This window comes from Chiloscyllium plagiosum, unplaced genomic scaffold, assembly GCF_037043375.1.
Source record: "Chiloscyllium plagiosum isolate Xiang-an unplaced genomic scaffold, Cpla_swu_hap1 HiC_scaffold_8, whole genome shotgun sequence".
NCBI classification, from domain to species: Eukaryota; Metazoa; Chordata; class Chondrichthyes; order Orectolobiformes; family Hemiscylliidae; genus Chiloscyllium; species Chiloscyllium plagiosum.
This window is the reverse complement of record NW_028270146.1, coordinates 103,938,423-103,956,893: the sequence shown is the minus strand read 5'-3', so window position 1 is coordinate 103,956,893 and position 18,471 is coordinate 103,938,423. Positions and strand designations below refer to the sequence as shown.

General features: G+C 47.2%; 1 protein-coding gene across 5 annotated transcripts in view; it reads right to left on the bottom strand.

Moving 5' to 3' along the window:
- paplna (papilin a, proteoglycan-like sulfated glycoprotein) overlaps window positions 1–18,471 on the bottom strand; it is a 133,507-nt gene that overhangs the window by 82,576 nt on the left and 32,460 nt on the right. For 4 of the 5 annotated variants that reach the window (XM_087990192.1, XM_087990190.1, XM_087990191.1 and 1 more), the window contains exons 2-3: window positions 16,893–17,008; window positions 9,769–9,829 (exon numbers count right to left, since the gene is read on the bottom strand). In XM_087990192.1, coding sequence (XP_087846318.1) covers window positions 9,769–9,829; window positions 16,893–17,008 — 177 coding nt within the window. The remainder of the gene's footprint in view (window positions 1–9,768; window positions 9,830–16,892; window positions 17,009–18,471) is intronic. The other variant, XM_087990193.1, reaches the window with a different exon arrangement.

Below are 18,471 nucleotides of genomic sequence, written 5' to 3'. Positions count from 1 at the left end.
GATATCGGGGAGTTTGGAGTGATGTCGGGGAGTTTGGAGTGATGTCAGGAGAGATTGGAGTGATGTCAGGAGAGATTGGAGTGATGTCAGGGGAGATTGGAGTGATGTCAGGGGAGATTGGAGTGATGTCGGGGATATTGGAGTAATGTCATGGGAGATTGGAGTGATGTCATGGGAGATTGGAGTGATGTCAGGGAGGCTGGAGTGATGTCAGGGAGATGGGAGTGATGTCAGGGAGATGGGAGTGATGTCAGAAGCGATTGGAGTGATGTCGGGGAGTTTGCAGTGATGTCAGGGAGATCAGAGAGATGTCATTCGAGATTGGAGTGATGTCAGGAAGATTGGAGTGATGTCAGGAGAGATTGGAGTGATGTCAGGAGAGATTGGAGTGATGTCAGGAGAGATTGAAGTAATGTCAGGAGAGATTGGAGTGATATAGGGGAGATTGGAGTGATGTCAGGGAGATTGGCGTGATGTCAGGGGGGTTGGACTGATGTCATGGAAGAATGGAGTGATGTCACCGGAGATTGGAGTAATGTCGGGGAGATTGGAGTGATGTCATGGGAGATTTCAGTGATGTTAGGGAGATTGTAGTGATGTCAGGAGAGATTGGAGTGATGTCAGGAGAGAGTGGAGTGATGTCAGGGAGAGTGGAGTGATGTCAGGGAGAGTGGAGAGATGTCAGGGAGAGTGGAGTGATGTCAGGGAGAGTGGAGTGATGTCGGGAAGATTGGAGTGATGTCAGGGGAGATTGGAGTGATGTCAGGGCAGATTGGCGTAATGTCAGGGCAGATTGGTGTAATGTCAGGGCAGATTGGAGTGATGTCAGGGAGATTGGAGTGATGTCAGGAGAGATTGGAGTGATGTCAGGAAGGTTGGAGTGATGTCATGGGAGATTGGAATGATGTCAGGAGAGATTGGAGTGATGTCGGGAGAGAATGGAGGGATGTCAGGGAGATTGGAGTGATGTCATGGGAGATTGGAGTGATGTCAAGGAGATGGGAGTGATGTCAGGGAGATGGGAGTGATGTCAGGGAGATGGGAGTGATGTCAGGGAGATGGGAGTGATGTCAGGGAGATGGGAGTGATGTCAGAAGCGATTGGAGTGATGTCGGGGAGTTTGCAGTGATGTCAGGGAGATCAGAGAGATGTCATTCGAGATTGGAGTGATGTCAGGGAGATTGGAGTGATGTCAGGAGAGATTGGAGTGATGTCAGGAGAGATTGGAGTGATGTCAGGAGAGATTGAAGTAATGTCAGGAGAGATTGGAGTGATATAGGGGAGATTGGAGTGATGTCAGGGAGATTGGCGTGATGTCAGGGGGGTTGGAGTGATGTCATGGGAGAATGGAGTGATGTCACCGGAGATTGGAGAAATGTCGGGGAGATTGGAGTGATGTCATGGGAGATTTCAGTGATGTTAGGGAGATTGTAGTGATGTCAGGAGAAATTGGAGTGATGTCAGGAGAGATTGGAGTGATGTCAGGAGAGATTGGAGTGATGTCAGGGAGAGTGGAGTGATGTCAGGGAGAGTGGAGTGATGTCAGGGAGAGTGGAGTGATGTCAGGGAGAGTGGAGTGATGTCGGGGAGATTGGAGCGATGTCAGGGGAGATTGGAGTGATGTCAGGAAGATTGGAGTGATGTCAGGAGAGATTGGAGTGATGTCTGGGAGATTGGAGTGATGTCTGGGAGATTGGAGTGATGTCATGGGAAATTGGAGTGATGTCATGGGAGATTGGAGTGATGTCAGGAAGGTTGGAGCGATGTCAGGGCAGATTGGAATGATGTCAGGGAGATTGGAGTGATATCGGGGAGTTTGGAGTGATGTCGGGGAGTTTGGAGTGATGTCAAGAGAGATTGGAGTGATGTCAGGAGAGATTGGAGTGATGTCAGGGGAGATTGGAGTGATGTCAGGGGAGATTGGAGTGATGTCGGGGATATTGGAGTGATGTCATGGGAGATTGGAGTGATGTCATGGGAGATTGGAGTGATGTCAGGGAGGCTGGAGTGATGTCAGGGAGATGGGAGTGATGTCAGGGAGATGGGAGTGATGTCAGAAGCGATTGGAGTGATGTCGGGGAGTTTGCAGTGATGTCAGGGAGATGGGAGTGATGTCAGGGAGATGGGAGTGATGTCAGAAGCGATTGGAGTGATGTCGGGGAGTTTGCAGTGATGTCAGGGAGATCAGAGAGATGTCATTCGAGATTGGAGTGATGTCAGGGAGATTGGAGTGATGTCAGGAGAGATTGGAGTGATGTCAGGAGAGATTGGAGTGATGTCAGGAGAGATTGAAGTAATGTCAGGAGAGATTGGAGTGATATAGGGGAGATTGGAGTGATGTCAGGGAGATTGGCGTGATGTCAGGGGGTTGGAGTGATGTCATGGGAGAATGGAGTGATGTCACCGGAGATTGGAGTAATGTCGGGGAGATTGGAGTGATGTCATGGGAGATTTCAGTGATGTTAGGGAGATTGTAGTGATGTCAGGAGAAATTGGAGTGATGTCAGGAGAGATTGGAGTGATGTCAGGAGAGATTGGAGTGATGTCAGGAGAGATTGGAGTGATGTCAGGGAGAGTGGAGTGATGTCAGGGAGAGTGGAGTGATGTCGGGGAGATTGGAGTGATGTCAGGGGAGATTGGAGTGATGTCAGGGCAGATTGGTGTAATGTCAGGGCAGATTGGAGTGATGTCATGGGAGATTGGAGTGATGTCAGGGAGATTGGAGTGATGTCAGGAGAGATTGGAGTGATGTCAGGAAGGTTGGAGTGATGTCATGGGAGATTGGAATGATGTCAGGAGAGATTGGAGTGATGTCGGGAGAGAATGGAGGGATGTCAGGGAGATGGGAGTGATGTCAGGGAGATGGGAGTGATGTCAGGGAGATGGGAGTGATGTCAGGGAGATGGGAGTGATGTCAGAAGCGATTGGAGTGATGTCGGGGAGTTTGCAGTGATGTCAGGGAGATCAGAGAGATGTCATTCGAGATTGGAGTGATGTCAAGGAGATTGGAGTGATGTCAGGAGAGATTGGAGTGATGTCAGGAGAGATTGGAGTGATGTCAGGAGAGATTGGAGTGATGTCAGGAGAGATTGAAGTAATGTCAGGAGAGATTGGAGTGATATAGGGGAGATTGGAGTGATGTCAGGGAGATTGGCGTGATGTCAGGGGGGTTGGAGTGATGTCATGGGAGAATGGAGTGATGTCACCGGAGATTGGAGTAATGTCGGGGAGATTGGAGTGATGTCATGGGAGATTTCAGTGATGTTAGGGAGATTGTAGTGATGTCAGGAGAAATTGGAGTGATGTCAGGAGAGATTGGAGTGATGTCAGGAGAGATTGGAGTGATGTCAGGGAGAGTGGAGTGATGTCAGGGAGAGTGGAGTGATGTCAGGGAGAGTGGAGTGATGTCAGGGAGAGTGGAGTGATGTCAGGGAGAGTGGAGTGATGTCGGGGAGATTGGAGCGATGTCAGGGGAGATTGGAGTGATGTCAGGGCAGATTGGCGTAATGTCAGGGCAGATTGGTGTAATGTCAGGGCAGATTGGAGTGATGTCATGGGAGATTGGAGTGATGTCAGGGAGATTGGAGTGATGTCAGGAGAGATTGGAGTGATGTCAGGAAGGTTGGAGTGATGTCATGGGAGATTGTAATGATGTCAGGAGAGATTGGAGTGATGTCGGGAGAGAATGGTGGGATGTCAGGGAGATTGGAGTGATGTCATGGGAGATTGGAGTGATGTCAGGGAGATGGGAGTGATGTCAGGGAGATGGGAGTGATGTCAGGGAGATGGGAGTGATGTCAGTTGCGATTGGAGTGATGTCGGGGAGTTTGCAGTGATGTCAGGGAGATCAGAGAGATGTCATTCGAGATTGGAGTGATGTCAGGGAGATTGGAGTGATGTCAGCAGAGATTGGAGTGATGTCAGGAGAGATTGGAGTGATGTCAGGAGAGATTGAAGTAATGTCAGGAGAGATTGGAGTGATATAGGGGAGATTGGAGTGATGTCAGGGAGATTGGAGTGATGTCAGGGAGATTGGAGTGATGTCAGGGGGGTTGGAGTGATGTCAGGGGTGTTGGAGTGATGTCAGGGGGGTTGGAGTGATGTCAGGGGAGATTGGAGTGATGTCACCGGAGATTGGAGTAATGTCGGGGAGATTGGAGTGATGTCATGGGAGATTTCAGTGATGTTAGGGAGATTGTAGTGATGTCAGGAGAGATTGGAGTGATGTCAGGGAGAGTGGAGTGATGTCAGCGAGAGTGGAGTGATGTCAGGGAGAGTGGAGTGATGTCAGGGAGATTGGCGTAATGTCAGGGCAGATTGGCGTAATGTCAGGGCAGATTGGAGTGATGTCATGGGAGATTGGAGTGATGTCAGGGAGATTGGAGTGATGTCATGGGAGATTGGAGTGATGTCAGAAAGGTTGGAGTGATGTCGGGGAGTTTGGAGTGATGTCAGGAGAGATTGGAGTGATGTCGGGGAGATTGGAGTGATGTCGGGGAGATTGGAGTGATGTCAGGGAGATTGGAGTGATGTCAGGGAGATTGGAGTAATGTCAGGGAGATTGGAGTGATGTCAGGGAGATTGGAGTGATGTCAGGGAGATTGGAGTGATGTCAGGGAGATTGGAGTAATGTCAGGGAGATTGGAGTAATGTCAGGGAGGTTGGAGTGATGTCATGGGACATTGGAGTGATGTCAGGAGAGATTGAAGAGATGTCAGGAGAGATTGAAGAGATGTCAGGGAGATTGCAGTGATGTCATGGGAGATTGGAGTGATGTTAAGGAGATTGGAGTGATGTCAGGAGAGATTGAAGAGATGTCAGGAGAGATTGAAGAGATGTCAGGGAGATTGCAGTGATGTCATGGGAGATTGGAGTGATGTTAAGGAGATTGGAGTGATGTCAGGAGAGATTGGAGTGATGTCAGGAGAGATTGAAGTAATGTCAGGAGAGATTGGAGTGATATAGTGGAGATTGGAGTGATGTCAGGGAGATTGGCGTGATGTCAGGGGGGTTGGACTGATGTCATGGGAGAATGGAGTGATGTCAGGAGAGATTGGAGTGATGTCAGGAGAGATTGGAGTGATGTCATGGGAGATTTCAGTGATGTTAGGGAGATTGTAGTGATGTCAGGAGAAATTGGAGTGATGTCAGGAGAGATTGGAGTGATGTCAGGAGAGATTGGAGTGATGTCAGGGAGAGTGGAGTGATGTCAGGGAGAGTGGAGAGATGTCAGGGAGAGTGGAGTGATGTCAGGAGAGATTGGAGTGATGTCAGGAGAGATTGAAGTAATGTCAGGAGAGATTGGAGTGATATAGGGGAGATTGGAGTGATGTCAGGGAGATTGGAGTGATGTCAGGGAGATTGGAGTGATGTCAGGGAGATTGGAGTGATGTCAGGAGAGATTGGAGTGATGTCAGGAGAGATTGGAGTGATGTCGGGAGAGATTGGAGGTATGTCAGGGAGATTGGAGTGATGTCATGGGAGATTTCAGTGATGTTAGGGAGATTGTAGTGATGTCAGGAGAAATTGGAGTGATGTCAGGAGAGATTGGAGTGATGTCAGGAGAGATTGGAGTGATGTCAGGGAGAGTGGAGTGATGTCAGGGAGAGTGGAGAGATGTCAGGGAGAGTGGAGTGATGTCAGGAGAGATTGGAGTGATGTCAGGAGAGATTGAAGTAATGTCAGGAGAGATTGGAGTGATATAGGGGAGATTGGAATGATGTCAGGGAGATTGGAGTGATGTCGGGGAGTTTGGAGTGATGTCAGGTGAGATTGGAGTGATGTCAGGAGAGATTGGAGTGATGTCAGGGAGAGTGGAGTGATGTCAGGGAGAGTGGAGAGATGTCAGGGAGAGTGGAGTGATGTCAGGAGAGATTGGAGTGATGTCAGGAGAGATTGAAGTAATGTCAGGAGAGATTGGAGTGATATAGGGGAGATTGGAATGATGTCAGGGAGATTGGAGTGATGTCGGGGAGTTTGGAGTGATGTCAGGAGAGATTGGAGTGATGTCAGGAGAGATTGGAGTGATGTCAGGAGAGATTGGAGTGATGTCAGGAGAGATTGGAGTGATGTCGGGAGAGATTGGAGGTATGTCAGGGAGATTGGAGTGATGTCATGGGAGATTGGAGTGATGTCAGGGAGGCTGGAGTGATGTCAGGAGAGATTGGAGGGATGTCAGGGAGATTGGAGTGATGTCATGGGAGATTGGAGTGATGTCAGGGAGGTTGTAGTAATGTCAGGGAGATGGGAGTGATGTCAGGGAGATGGGAGTGATGTCAGAAGCGATTGGAGTGATGTCGGGGAGTTTGCAGTGATGTCAGGGAGATCAGAGAGATGTCATTGGAGATTGGAGTGATGTCAGGGAGATTGGAGTGATGTCAGGAGAGATTGGAGTGATGTCAGGAGAGGTTGGAGTGATGTCAGGAGAGATTGAAGTAATGTCAGGAGAGATTGGAGTGATATTGGGGAGATTGGAGTGATGTCAGGGGGGTTGGAGTGATGTCATGGGAGATTGGAGTGATGTCACGGGAGATTGGAGTAATGTCGGGGAGATTGGAGTGATGTCAGGGAGATTGTAGTGATGTCAGGAGAAATTGGAGTGATGTCAGGAGAGATTGGAGTGATGTCAGGAGAGATTGGAGTAATGTCAGGGAGAGTGGAGTGATGTCAGGGAGAGTGGAGTGATGTCACGGAGAGGAAGATCAGAGTCTCCCTACTATCTCCCTCCCACTCTCACCACTCCTTTTTCATCCTTGCCCCAACTTTTTGTACTCCTTCCCCACCTTGTCCCTACCCCTCCTTACTAATCTCTCTTTCCCTCCCTAGTGCCCTTTTTCTTTCTCTTCAAACCTTACTTGTGACTCCACCTCTTTGCCTACCCTTCCCTCATGAGTGCGAGCCACTTGGTGCCTGACTGAGGGAGCCAGCATCAAGAAACGCAGGGGATGGGATGCTCACTCAAGTAAAAACAATGACTGCAGATGCTGGAAACCAGAGTCTGGATTAGTGGTGCTGGAAGAGCACAGCAGTTCAGGCAGCATCCGATGAGCAACAAAATCGACGTTTCGGGCAAAAGCCCTTCATCAGGAATAAAGGCAGAGAGCCTGAAGTGTGGAGAGATAAGCTAGAGGAGGGTGGGGGTGGGGAGAAAGTTGCATAGAGTACAATGGGTGAGTGGGGGAGGGGATGAAGCTGATAGGTCAGGGAGGAGGGTGGAGTGGATAGGTGGAAAAGAAGATAGGCAGGTAGGACAAGTCATGGGGACAGTGCTGAGCTGGAAGTTTGGAACTAGGGTGAGGTGGGGGAAGGGGAAATGAAGAAACTGTTGAAGTCCACATTGATGCCCTGGGGTTGAAGTGTTCCGAGGCGGAAGATGAGGTATTCTTCCTCCAGGCGTCTGGTGGTGAGGGAGCAGCGGTGAAGGAGGCCCAGGACCTCCATGTCCTCGGCAGAGTGGGAGGGGGAGTTGAAATGCTGGGCCACAGGGCGGTGTGGTTGATTGGTGCGGGTGTCTCAGAGATGTTCCCTAAAGCGCTCTGCTAGGAGGCGCCCAGTCTCCCCAATGTAGAGGAGACCGCATCGGGAACAACGAATAGAATAAATGATATTAGTGGATGTGGAAGGTAAAACTTTGATGGATGTGGAAGGCTCCTTTAGGGCCTTGGATGGAGGTGAGGGAGGAGTGTCCTTCCTGATGACCCCTATGTTCCTTGGCTCGCCTCTGACCCAGGTCTCTCCTCAGTTTGAGTACCGGGAATGGGGGGGGGTACCACATGGTGCCTGTGAATAAGGACTAGCTACTGGACTCTGATTGACCATCCAATCTAGGGTCCTCAGTCTGGACTTAGAAGTCTCATGATGACCATGAATCCATTGTTCATTGTCAGGAAAAACCCATCTGGTTCATTAATGTCCTTTGCGGAAGGAAACAGCCATCTTTATCTAGTTTGGCCGACACAAGATTCCAGACCCACAGTAATGTGGCTCACTCTTAATGCCCTCTGCACTAATTCAGAATGGGCAATTAACACTGGCCTAGCTGGGGTTGCCCTCAGCCCAGAATAAAGGAAAAAAGCTTAAACTGGTCTCCCCTGGGCTTGGTCAAGCTGGTGGAATTTTAGGAATGACAGAACAGGAACGTGGTAGCGTGGAGAGGTGAGGGATGCAATGTCAGTACTTTGGCCCATTACCTCTATGCTAGCTCGAATTTTACAATCAACCCAACTGGCACCATCAGCACAGGGAGTAATTTCAAAACTACAGACCATGCCTGAATCCAAAGCCCTGTCCAATGGCTTCAGACAGTGAACAGAACACTTTTAAATTCCCCCTTTTAAATTCCAATAATCCCTACTCTTTTTTTCCCTTGTTCAGGGGAATATGGCAATGCAGCTTCAAGATATGACAACATATGGAAGTGTAGACGAGCAGTGAGATCTCAGTGTCCATGTACAGAGATCTCTGAAAGTTGCCACCCAGGTTGATAGGGTTGTTAAGAAGGTGTATGGTCTGTTAGCTTTTATTAATAGAGGGATTGAGTTTCGGAGCCATGAGGTCATGTTGCAGCTGTACAAACCTCTGGTGCGGCTGCCCTTGGATTATTGAGTATAGTTCTGGTCACCCCATTATTGGAAGGATGTGGAAGCTTTGGAAAGGGTTCAGGGGAGATTTACCAGGATGTTGCCTGGTATGAGAGGGGTGGGGAGGTGGGGGGGTTCTTACGAGGAAAGGTTGAGGGACTTGAGGCTGTTTTTGTTCGAGAGAAGGTTGAGAGGTGACTTAATTGAGATATAAGATAATCAGAGGGTTAGATAGGGTGGGCAGTGAGAGCCTTTTTCCTCAGATGGTGATGGCTAAAACGCGGGGACATAGCTTTAAATTGAGGGGTGACAGATATAGGACGGATGTTAGAGGTAGTTTCTTTACTCAGAGAGTAGTAGGAACGTGGAACGCATTGCCTGTAGCAGTTGTAGACTCACCAACTTTAAGGGCATTTAAATGGTCATTGGATAGCCATATGGAATAGAATGGAATAGTGTAGGTTAGATGGGCTTCAGATTGGTTCTACAGGGCGGCGCAACATCAAGGGCCGAAGGGCCTGTACTGCGCTGGAATGTTCTATGTTCTATCTGTTTACCTTGTCGAACTGCAGGAGGACTCTCACAATCCAGTCAGTTCTGACTTACACACATACACACATGTAATTCCAGTGCATAGATGAGGATCTTGCTGCCTTGCATTCCTTCTCATCCCTAATAGCCCTCCTCTGAGCCATTTCAGAGGGCCTTAATATTGTTGTGGGTCTGGAGTCACGTGTAGGTGAGACCAGGGAAGGACAGCAGATTCCAACATCTCCAACTCTCAAATAGGGCATTGTTGAACCAGGCAGGGTTTTTACTCTAGAGCAGCCCTCTATTCCAGAATTTTATCCCAAATCTAAATTTCACGTGGTGGGATTTGAATCCCTGGTTCCTGAACATGAACCATGGTTAGGGATGACTAATCCAGTGATCTTATCCCACAGGCCACCACATGCAACTGGCCTCAAAATTGAGAAACAGACGGACTGGTCACTTTTCCCATTCTGTCTCCATTAGGGAGACATTGCAATATCTAATGGCAGCATCCCTTACTGACTCTTAGAATCAACTCAATCTCCAGACTAATTGGGTCTAGGCCTGGACTGTAGATATTAGCCGTCCCAGTGTTACCAGGAAGCCCACCCATACCCCACGGGCCCCGTCCACACAAGGGAGAGTCACACAGTACCTGAATGTTGCAAGAACGGTAACTTCGGAAAGGGCCGATGCAACTGCTTCCTCCGTCCCTCCTGGATCAGGAAAAGTCAGGGTTAAAAACAGACAAGGTTTGATGTGGAACCGAAATCCAGAGAGTCACAGAGTAATACAGCATGGAAACAGAACCTTCGGTCCAACTGATCTGACCATGTTGTCCAAACTGAACTAGCCCCATTTGCCTGCATTTGGCCCATATCCCTCTAAATCTTTCCTAGCCATGTACCTATCCAAATGGCTTTTAAATGTAACCGTACCCACTGTCACTACTTCCTCTGGCAGCTTGTTCCATACACGTACCACTCTCTGCCCCTCGGGTCCCTTTTAAATCTTTCCCCTCTCATCTAAAACTAATATCCTCTCGTTTCGGACTTCCCTGCCATGGGAAAACAGATCTTGGCTATTAATGTTATCCATGCCCCTCATGATTTTATAAACCTCTATGAGGTCACCCCGCAGCCTTTGATGCTCCAAGGAGAAACGTCTCAGTCTATCCAGGGTTCTGGGTTACTCGGCTCCTGACCTCATTACAGCCTTAGTTTTTTTTTGAGATTAGATTCCCTACAGTGTGGAAACAGGCCCATCGGCCCAACCAGTCCACACTGACCCTCTGAGGAGTAACCCATTTCCCTCTGACTAATGCACCTAACACTATGGGCAATTTAGCATGGCCAATTCACCCTGACCTGCACAGCTCAGGACTGTGGGAGAAAATCCATGCACACACAGGGAGAATGTGGAAACGCCACACAGTCGCCCGAGGCTGGAATCAAACCTGGGACCCTGGTGCTGTGAGGCTGCAGTGCTAACCACTGAGCCACCGTGCTCATCACCCTCCCTCCATCACCAACACTCAGTAGCAGCAGTGTGTACTATTTAAAGATGAACTGCAGAAATTCAGCAGAGATCCTCAGACAGCACCTTCCAAACCCACAAACACTTCCATCTGGAAGGATAGGGGCAGCAGATACACGGGAACACCAGCACCTGCACGTTTCCCTCCAAGCCACTCACCGTTCCTAAGTTAGAAATATATTGCCGTTCCTTAAGTATTGTTGGCTCAAAATCCTGGAATTCCCTCCCTAAGGGCATTGGGTGGGAGCATCAACCTCCACCACATGGACTGCAGGTATTCCAGAAGGCAGCTCATCACCACCTCCTCAACAGCAACCTGGGATGGGCTATAAATGCTGGGCCCAGCCAGCGACACCCACATCCCACGAATGAAGTAAAGAAACACAAGGAGTAGTTGTTGTGAGGGGGTCAATAGCAGAGATGGACATGAGTAGAAGGCCCACCAATCTGAGGAACAGAAGGATGAACGAGTTTGGGAGGAGGTTCATGTCACTATCAGGGAGCTGGAAGGCAGAATGTTTCCGCTTCTGTATGAAATACTTTGTAACACGATGTAATGTTTTCTAATTCTTTCGTCCAATTCTGCCTTTATTAAACATGTTCTCACAACCTTGACTGAGACATAAATTCACGAAAGCAGCGATTACTCATAGCTCAGCACTTAATGGTTTGGCTAGACATGAAGAACCGGACTGTGTGAACATGTCTAACAGCAACTCCTGCTTCACATTTCTTCAGGAAGGATAGAGTGGTGTTGTCATTATGGTTATCAGACAGCTCACCAGGTCCTAAATACGACAAACCATCTAGAACCATACCCTGAATGCTGCTGTTTTGCTGTTTAAAGCCAGATCCTATCCTTCCAGCCCTTGAATCTAGAAGTTTGGGAACTTATAAGGATTAGCAATTTAAAAGTGCCAATAAGTGAAAATTTCAAAATAAATGCTAAATGCTGGAAATCTGAAAAAACACAGGAAGCACTGGAAAACCCGAAGTTGGGCAGAATCTTCTTTTCCTTCAGTCGTGAGATGTAGGTGTCCCTGACTAAGTCAGCATGTATTCTCCTTACTAGTTGCCCCATGAGAAAGGAGTGGTGAGCTGTCTTCTTGAACCACTGCAGTCCATGTGCTGTAGGTAGACCCACAATGCTGTTAGGGAGGGAATTCCAGGATTTTGACCCAGTGAACAGTAAAGGAACAGCAATGTACTTCCAGGTCAAGATGGTGAGTGGCTTGGAGAGGATCTTGCTGATGGTGGGGTTCCCACTTATCTGTCCTTCTAGGCTTCAATGGGTGCACACGAGGGGCCGAATGGCCTCCTCTGGTCAGTAACAATTCTGTAACTCTGAGAATCAGCAGTTTGGGAGGTACAGGAAGGTCCCCCATGGGTACTGCCCGCCCAATCTTAGAGGTGAGAAGACAGTGGATCCCTTGCTGAAAAACCCCCAGCCCAAAGAAATACCCATTCCACTTCTGAACCCGGCTTGGGGAGGGGCTCAGTACTATCCCCCTGGGTACAGGTGCATTTAACATTGATGCCAGTTTGCAAAAGATCTGAAAATTCAACCAAGCTCTGCAGGAGGATGAAATCCCGTGCAAGTTATACGAGCGGAAACCTGTAGCCCTTCCGTCTTATCAGGACAGCAATTCTCATGAGCCACTGATGAAGCAGTTTGAACAGTTGGTAAAAGTGAGTGTTACTGAGTAGGAGGGACAGAGCTCACATTAAATTCAAGACAATGTGGAGACATTCACAAACTGCTGCATTTCCCTGATGATTTACTAAGCGATCTGTTAAGTATAATGACAGAAGCGAGTGGTTTGAGCACCTTTGGGAATTTGATGCAGAACTGGATTTTATCAAGAATTGTCGATGGATTTTGGCAAGTTTTCTGCTGTGTGTTTCTCGCTGAGCACTAGAGAGTTTTCTCACGTTGTCCTTCCAAACTTGCCTCAGTATCTACGCCCTACATTCTTCACGTTCTCCCACTCTCCATAGGTAGACGTACTGGACATTAGGGACCTGCCAGATTTCCTCTTGCCGTAACCATATTTGAAACTCAGCCCAGCATTCAGTCATGCACTGGCTGTCCATAGCTGCCCCACAGCGTCCCTGTCAAATGCCCCAGAATCTGGGACAGAGAGAAATGGATAACCCGAATTACTGACGTGGACCTTGAGGTAATGGGGCGACACGGTGGGTGCACGACCTGGGTTCTGGGAGTCTTGATTCCAAAGTGGAAGCACAGAGAAGCAAGCATTGAGCTACAGTCACTGGGTACCACAGGGAATTATTACTGCCTGGTTTCTAGCCAGAGGGGAGGGTAAACTGCATATTGAGGTGGAATAACACAATAGTGAGATGTTAATGCTTTTAATGCACGCAAACCAGCCAATCATTGCTCACTTCTTGGGGAAATAATGTACTCCAATCGCTGGGTTGCTTACCTCTAAGAACTCTATTCTTTTTCCATTTTCTAACAAATCAACCTGCTCAGAGACATTATGACACACCTCTGCAGTAGATGGCACTTGAACCTAGGCCTCCTGGCTCAGAGGTAGGGGCATTACCACTGCACCACAAGAGCTCCAGAACCCAGTGAGCATCAGCAACTCTTAGCTCACTCTGAAGTGACCCTTACAGGGTCTTGCATGTCCAACACCACGAGTGCAGTCAATACTTCCCATCAGGACTGGCGAGAAAGGGGCTGACGTTAGTGATAATAAAAAGGCAGCATTTCAAAAGGAAAACAGACCAAATTAAATCTGCTCTGTCGACCTTCCTTGGGAAAGTTAAGAACACTGGCAGGTTCTGACACGAACACCATTTCGGAGAGAACATTGAATCCATTGAAGATTCAGTTCGCTGCATGCACTGACTGCAGGCTGTGTTTTAACAATTCTTGCTTTGAAAAGCAACTTTTCTTTTGTATCTACTGGGTGCCTCCTAATTGTGGAACACAGCAGCATGGAAGAGAGTACAGGAAATAGCTGTTTATATAAGCAATACTTGAGTTAACAACACAATTAAAATGAAGGGGCTTGACTGCAATTTCAACATCTGAAGTTCTTTTTCCTGTCCTTGAACTTGAGGCATTTGTTTATTTTCACATGGTAAACAAGATATTTCAAGTTGAAAGTATAGGATGTAGAACAGGGACAAGTCTGCAGCTGGAGGAGGCCAGGATGTATTCATCTGAACCTCCTCGCTTGCTCCATTTTCCATTTTGCATGTCAAGTAGTGCTCCTTCCATGAAAGGATAGGTAGAGTTAAGAAGAAAGAAGATACTGTCTTACAAAGTGAATTTCGCAGCCTCAGAGCACTTTATACCTGATAAAGCACTCACCTGAACATATATCAGTGCTGTAGGAAACACAGACAACAGTACGGAGATCACTGGGAGAGTCCGAACACTGTGACACTTTTAAAGATTGATTAGATTAGATTCCCTACAGTGTGGAAACAGGCCCTTCGGCCCAACAAGTCCAAACCGACCCTCTGAAGAGTAACCCACCAAGACCCATTCCCCTACCCTATATTTACTCCTGACTACCACACCTAACACTATGGATAACTTATCACGGCTAATTCACCTGACCTGCACATCTTTGGATTGTGGGAGGAAACTGGAGCAAACCCACGCAGACACGGGAACTTTGTGCAAACCTCATGCACATTAAGAAAAATTTAAGATTCAGCCGAGGAGAACAAAAGGTTTAATTCAGAACAGGAAAATAGAATATGAAAGTAAGCTTGCAGAAGATGTAAGAACTGACTGCAAAAGCTTCTATAGATACAGCTCGTTCTGCTATAATGTATGTTTCGTTAACTCAAATTCACTATAACAGGATTTGGGGACAATGTTTCTAAACTCAAAGTTTTAAAGCATGTCTTTGTTATTATATGATTCTGGCCCTGTTAGTTTAAATGGTGCTGCTATTATGCGATTTTCTTTTCACATGGAAATGTACTAGAACAGACTTAATGCATTATAGTAGAACTGACTGCAGAAAAGACTGGTGAAGACAAATATTGGTCCCTTACAGTTAGAACAAACAACAAAGCAACTTACAGCACAGGAACAGGCCCTTCAGCCCTCCTTCATTCTACACAATCCAGATCCTCTATCTAAACCTGTGGCCTATTTTCTAAGGATCCGTATCCCTTTGCTCCCTACCCATTCATGTATCTGTCTGGATACATCTTAAAGACACTATCGTGCCCATCTTTACCACCTCTGCTGGCAACGCATTCCAGTACCCTCTGTGCAAAGAACTTTCCACGCATATTTCCCTTAGTCAGGAAATGGTATTGGTGAAATTGATGGGATTAACACCTGATAAGTCCCCAGGGCCTGATGCTGTGCATCCGAGGACATGGCCTGGAAATAGTGGAGGGTTCTAATGGACTGGAGGATAGGTAATGTAACCCCACTTTTTTAAAAAAAAGGATGAAGAGAGAAAACCAAGAATTATAAGCTGGTTAGCTTGACATGGGTGGTGGAGAAAATGCTGGAGCCATCTATCAAGGATATAATAACTGAGCATTTGGAAAGCGGTGACAGATTTGGTCCAAGTCAGCATGGATTCACTAAAGGGAAATCATGCTTAACAAATCTTCTGGAATTTTTTGAAGGTGTGACCAGAGTAGACAATGGTGAATCAGTAGATGTTGCATATCTAGACTTCAAAAGGCTTTTGACAAGGTTCCACACAAGGGATTAGTAAGTAAAAACAAAGCTCATGGTAACAGAGGTAATGTATCAATGTAGATAGAGAACTGTTTGGAAGACAGGAAGCAGAGAGTTGGAATGAACAGGTCATTTTCAGAGTGGCAGGTTGTGATGAGTGGGGTGCCACAGGGTTCAGTGCTGGGATCCCAGCTGTTTACAATATATACTAATGTTTTGGGAGAAGGAATTGAATGAAATATCTCCAAATTTGCGGATGACACTAAGCTGAGAGGCAGAGTGTGCTGTGGGGAGATGGTAAGAGGCTGCAGGGGATCTTAGGTTGGCTGAGTGGGCAAATACCTGGCACATACAAATGCCATTCAGGACTGAGTTAAAAATCACACAACACCAGGTTATAATCCAACAGCTTTATTTGGAAGTACAAGCTTTCAGAGCCGCGCTCCTTTGTCAGGTAGCTGATCGTAACCTGGTGATTTTGATCTTTGTTCACCCAAGTCCCCACTCCACATTCAGGACTGAGATGAGGAAGAATTCCTTCACTCACGCAAGTTGTGAACCTGTGGAATTCTCGACCACAGAACATTGTTGGAGCTAGTTCATTAGAAATAGTCAAGGAGGAGCTGGGCATGACCCTTGCAGCTAAAAGGATCAGGGGGTATGAAGATAAAGTGGGAGTGGGATATTAAAATGGCATGATCAGCCATGATCATATTGAACGGTGATGCAGGCTCAAAGGGCTGAATGGCCTACTTCTGTACCTATTTTCTACGACAGTGCGGCACTCCCTCAGCACTGATCTTTCGACAGTTCAGTAATCCATTAGTAGTAACCCTCTGACAGTGCAGCACACCCTCAGCACTGACCCTCTGACAGTGCGGCACTCCATCGTCTAATACCAATGACATTGAATAGATGTGAAGATTGACTATTATACACATATGTCACAAACTGCCTCACAGATGAAGACATAGTCACAGTCACAATGTAGAAACTGCAACAGCCTGCACAGCAAAATTTCACAATCACCATTGTAATACACGTAGATAACTTGTTTCAGTTAGCTTGGTTAATTAATTTCTCCTTATCATTCCTCATATTAGTTCTTTGGTATTTTTCGGAATCTGAATAGATATACAGGGTTTCCAACGCCATTTTGATTTGAATCCCTACCCTCCCCCCTTTCTCTTTGTTGTCCACATAAGCATTGCCCCTACACCAGGTTATGACAAGCAACCTGACAAAGGAGCTCCAAAAGCTTATAATTCCAAATAAACCTGTTGGACTATAACCTGGAGATCGATCACAGTGAGTGATCAACAATTCCATTCCCATTGATGGGGATCGATCACAGTGAGTAGTCCATTCTCATTGCATTTAGCATTGAACAGTCCACTGGAAGTGATTGGATGTTTTTTTTCCCTGCTTGAGCAATGCCATTTGAGCTCTGCTTGTCTAAGAACAGTTTTATTTTTCCCTTGTTTGCATCTGAACAACGGAGGTGTATTCCTTCATCTCACTGCCATGCAACCAATAAATAAGAGATAACTCACCGATAAGAATAACAGTGACGATCTCGGAATGTCACTCCAATCCCACACGTCCGGCTGCACTCTCCCCACTCTCCCCAGGGTCCCCAGTAATCAATCTGACGTCTCTTCCTTAAAGCCTAGATGCAATCAACAGGAAACAACAATTTCAGCAAAGGATGTAATGGATCTGTTGCTATTTATCTGATGCCTTCAAGGTGGTAACATGGTCCAAAGTGCTTCGTAGGAGGGTCATCAAATAAAATTTGGTGCTCAGCGTCATTGAGATTTTATAAGAAGTCACCAAGATCCTGTCAAAGAAAGTTTAGGTATTAAACAGTGTCTTGAAGCAACGGTGTGGAGGGGTGGAAGGAATTCCAGAGCTGAGGGTCCAGGCAGCTGAAGACACCATCTCCAATGGGGCAATCACTCACAATGAGGGAGGTACAGGAATGCACACATGGAAAAGACCAGATCTCTGGGAATCCTGTCATGGGATCTGGAGGACTGAGGCTGTGGAGGGATTTCAACTCATTGCTGAGAATTCTAAAGTGAAGGCATTGCTGGACTGGGAGCCAATCCAGGTGTATTACTAAGTACAGGGTAGGTAGAAGGGGGCTTAGTGCCAGTTAGGAAGTTGGCAGCAGGGTTTGGACAAGTTGATGTTAACGAAGAGTGTTACGTGGGAGGTTGTAGGCCTGGCCAGCTCAGTTAGTTAAGAGCAGAGTGCTGAGTAACAGCCATGGGTATGTCCAGCCTCTACAGGGGACACGATAGCCCTTGGGCTTTTCTCTTGGCTTCTCTCTTCCCCACAAATCATGAAAAGTCTGCTAGAGAGCAGGAGAGCTGCAGAGTGGCCACGTAGTGGACAGAGGCTGGTTCGCTCACCAGAAAAACACCAAAATTACTTTATCGAGTCGTATCTCCGAGGGAAAAGAATCAAACAAACTACAAAACAGCAAAGGCACCTGCACTGTCAAACCATGGCTGACTATATTGCATTAGCCTGATTTGAGTTCCCAAAGAAAACCTTTATGTTTTTGTAAAACAATCATTCAGTGATCTGGCTGTCACTGACAAGGCTGGTACCTGTCATCCACCCTCCAACTGGCTTGCAGTATGTGTGAAATCTCTCTGAGCCAAACGTTGGGCATACCGAAGCCCGTTCAGGCCTGACTCCGAACCCCATTTCCTCACCAACAACTATGTCTCTCTCCGTGGCCACAAAAGGAGACTGAACCAGATTCTCACCTCTTCCCAATTTTAGTGTATGATTTAATCTCAAATTCAGTTTCTGAGCCCATCAATGTAGTAGTTTGCTTCCACTTCCATAACATTATTCTCATGTACAGGTATGCACTCACTGACAGCTGAAGATCTCACCCAAACATTTCCTCTCTCTAGACTTGGTGTTCCCAAATGCTGCTTCCTGCCTTGCCTCAGTTTTGAAATTCTCATCTTGGTTTCTGAACCCCTCACATAACCCCTCATATTGCTGCATTCCCCCATAGCCTGGAAATCCTCAGGATCTCCAATCGGGCCTACATATGCCGTCATCTGCCTCAGCCTTTCCAGGATACTTCCCTTCAAGTACTCCCTAAAG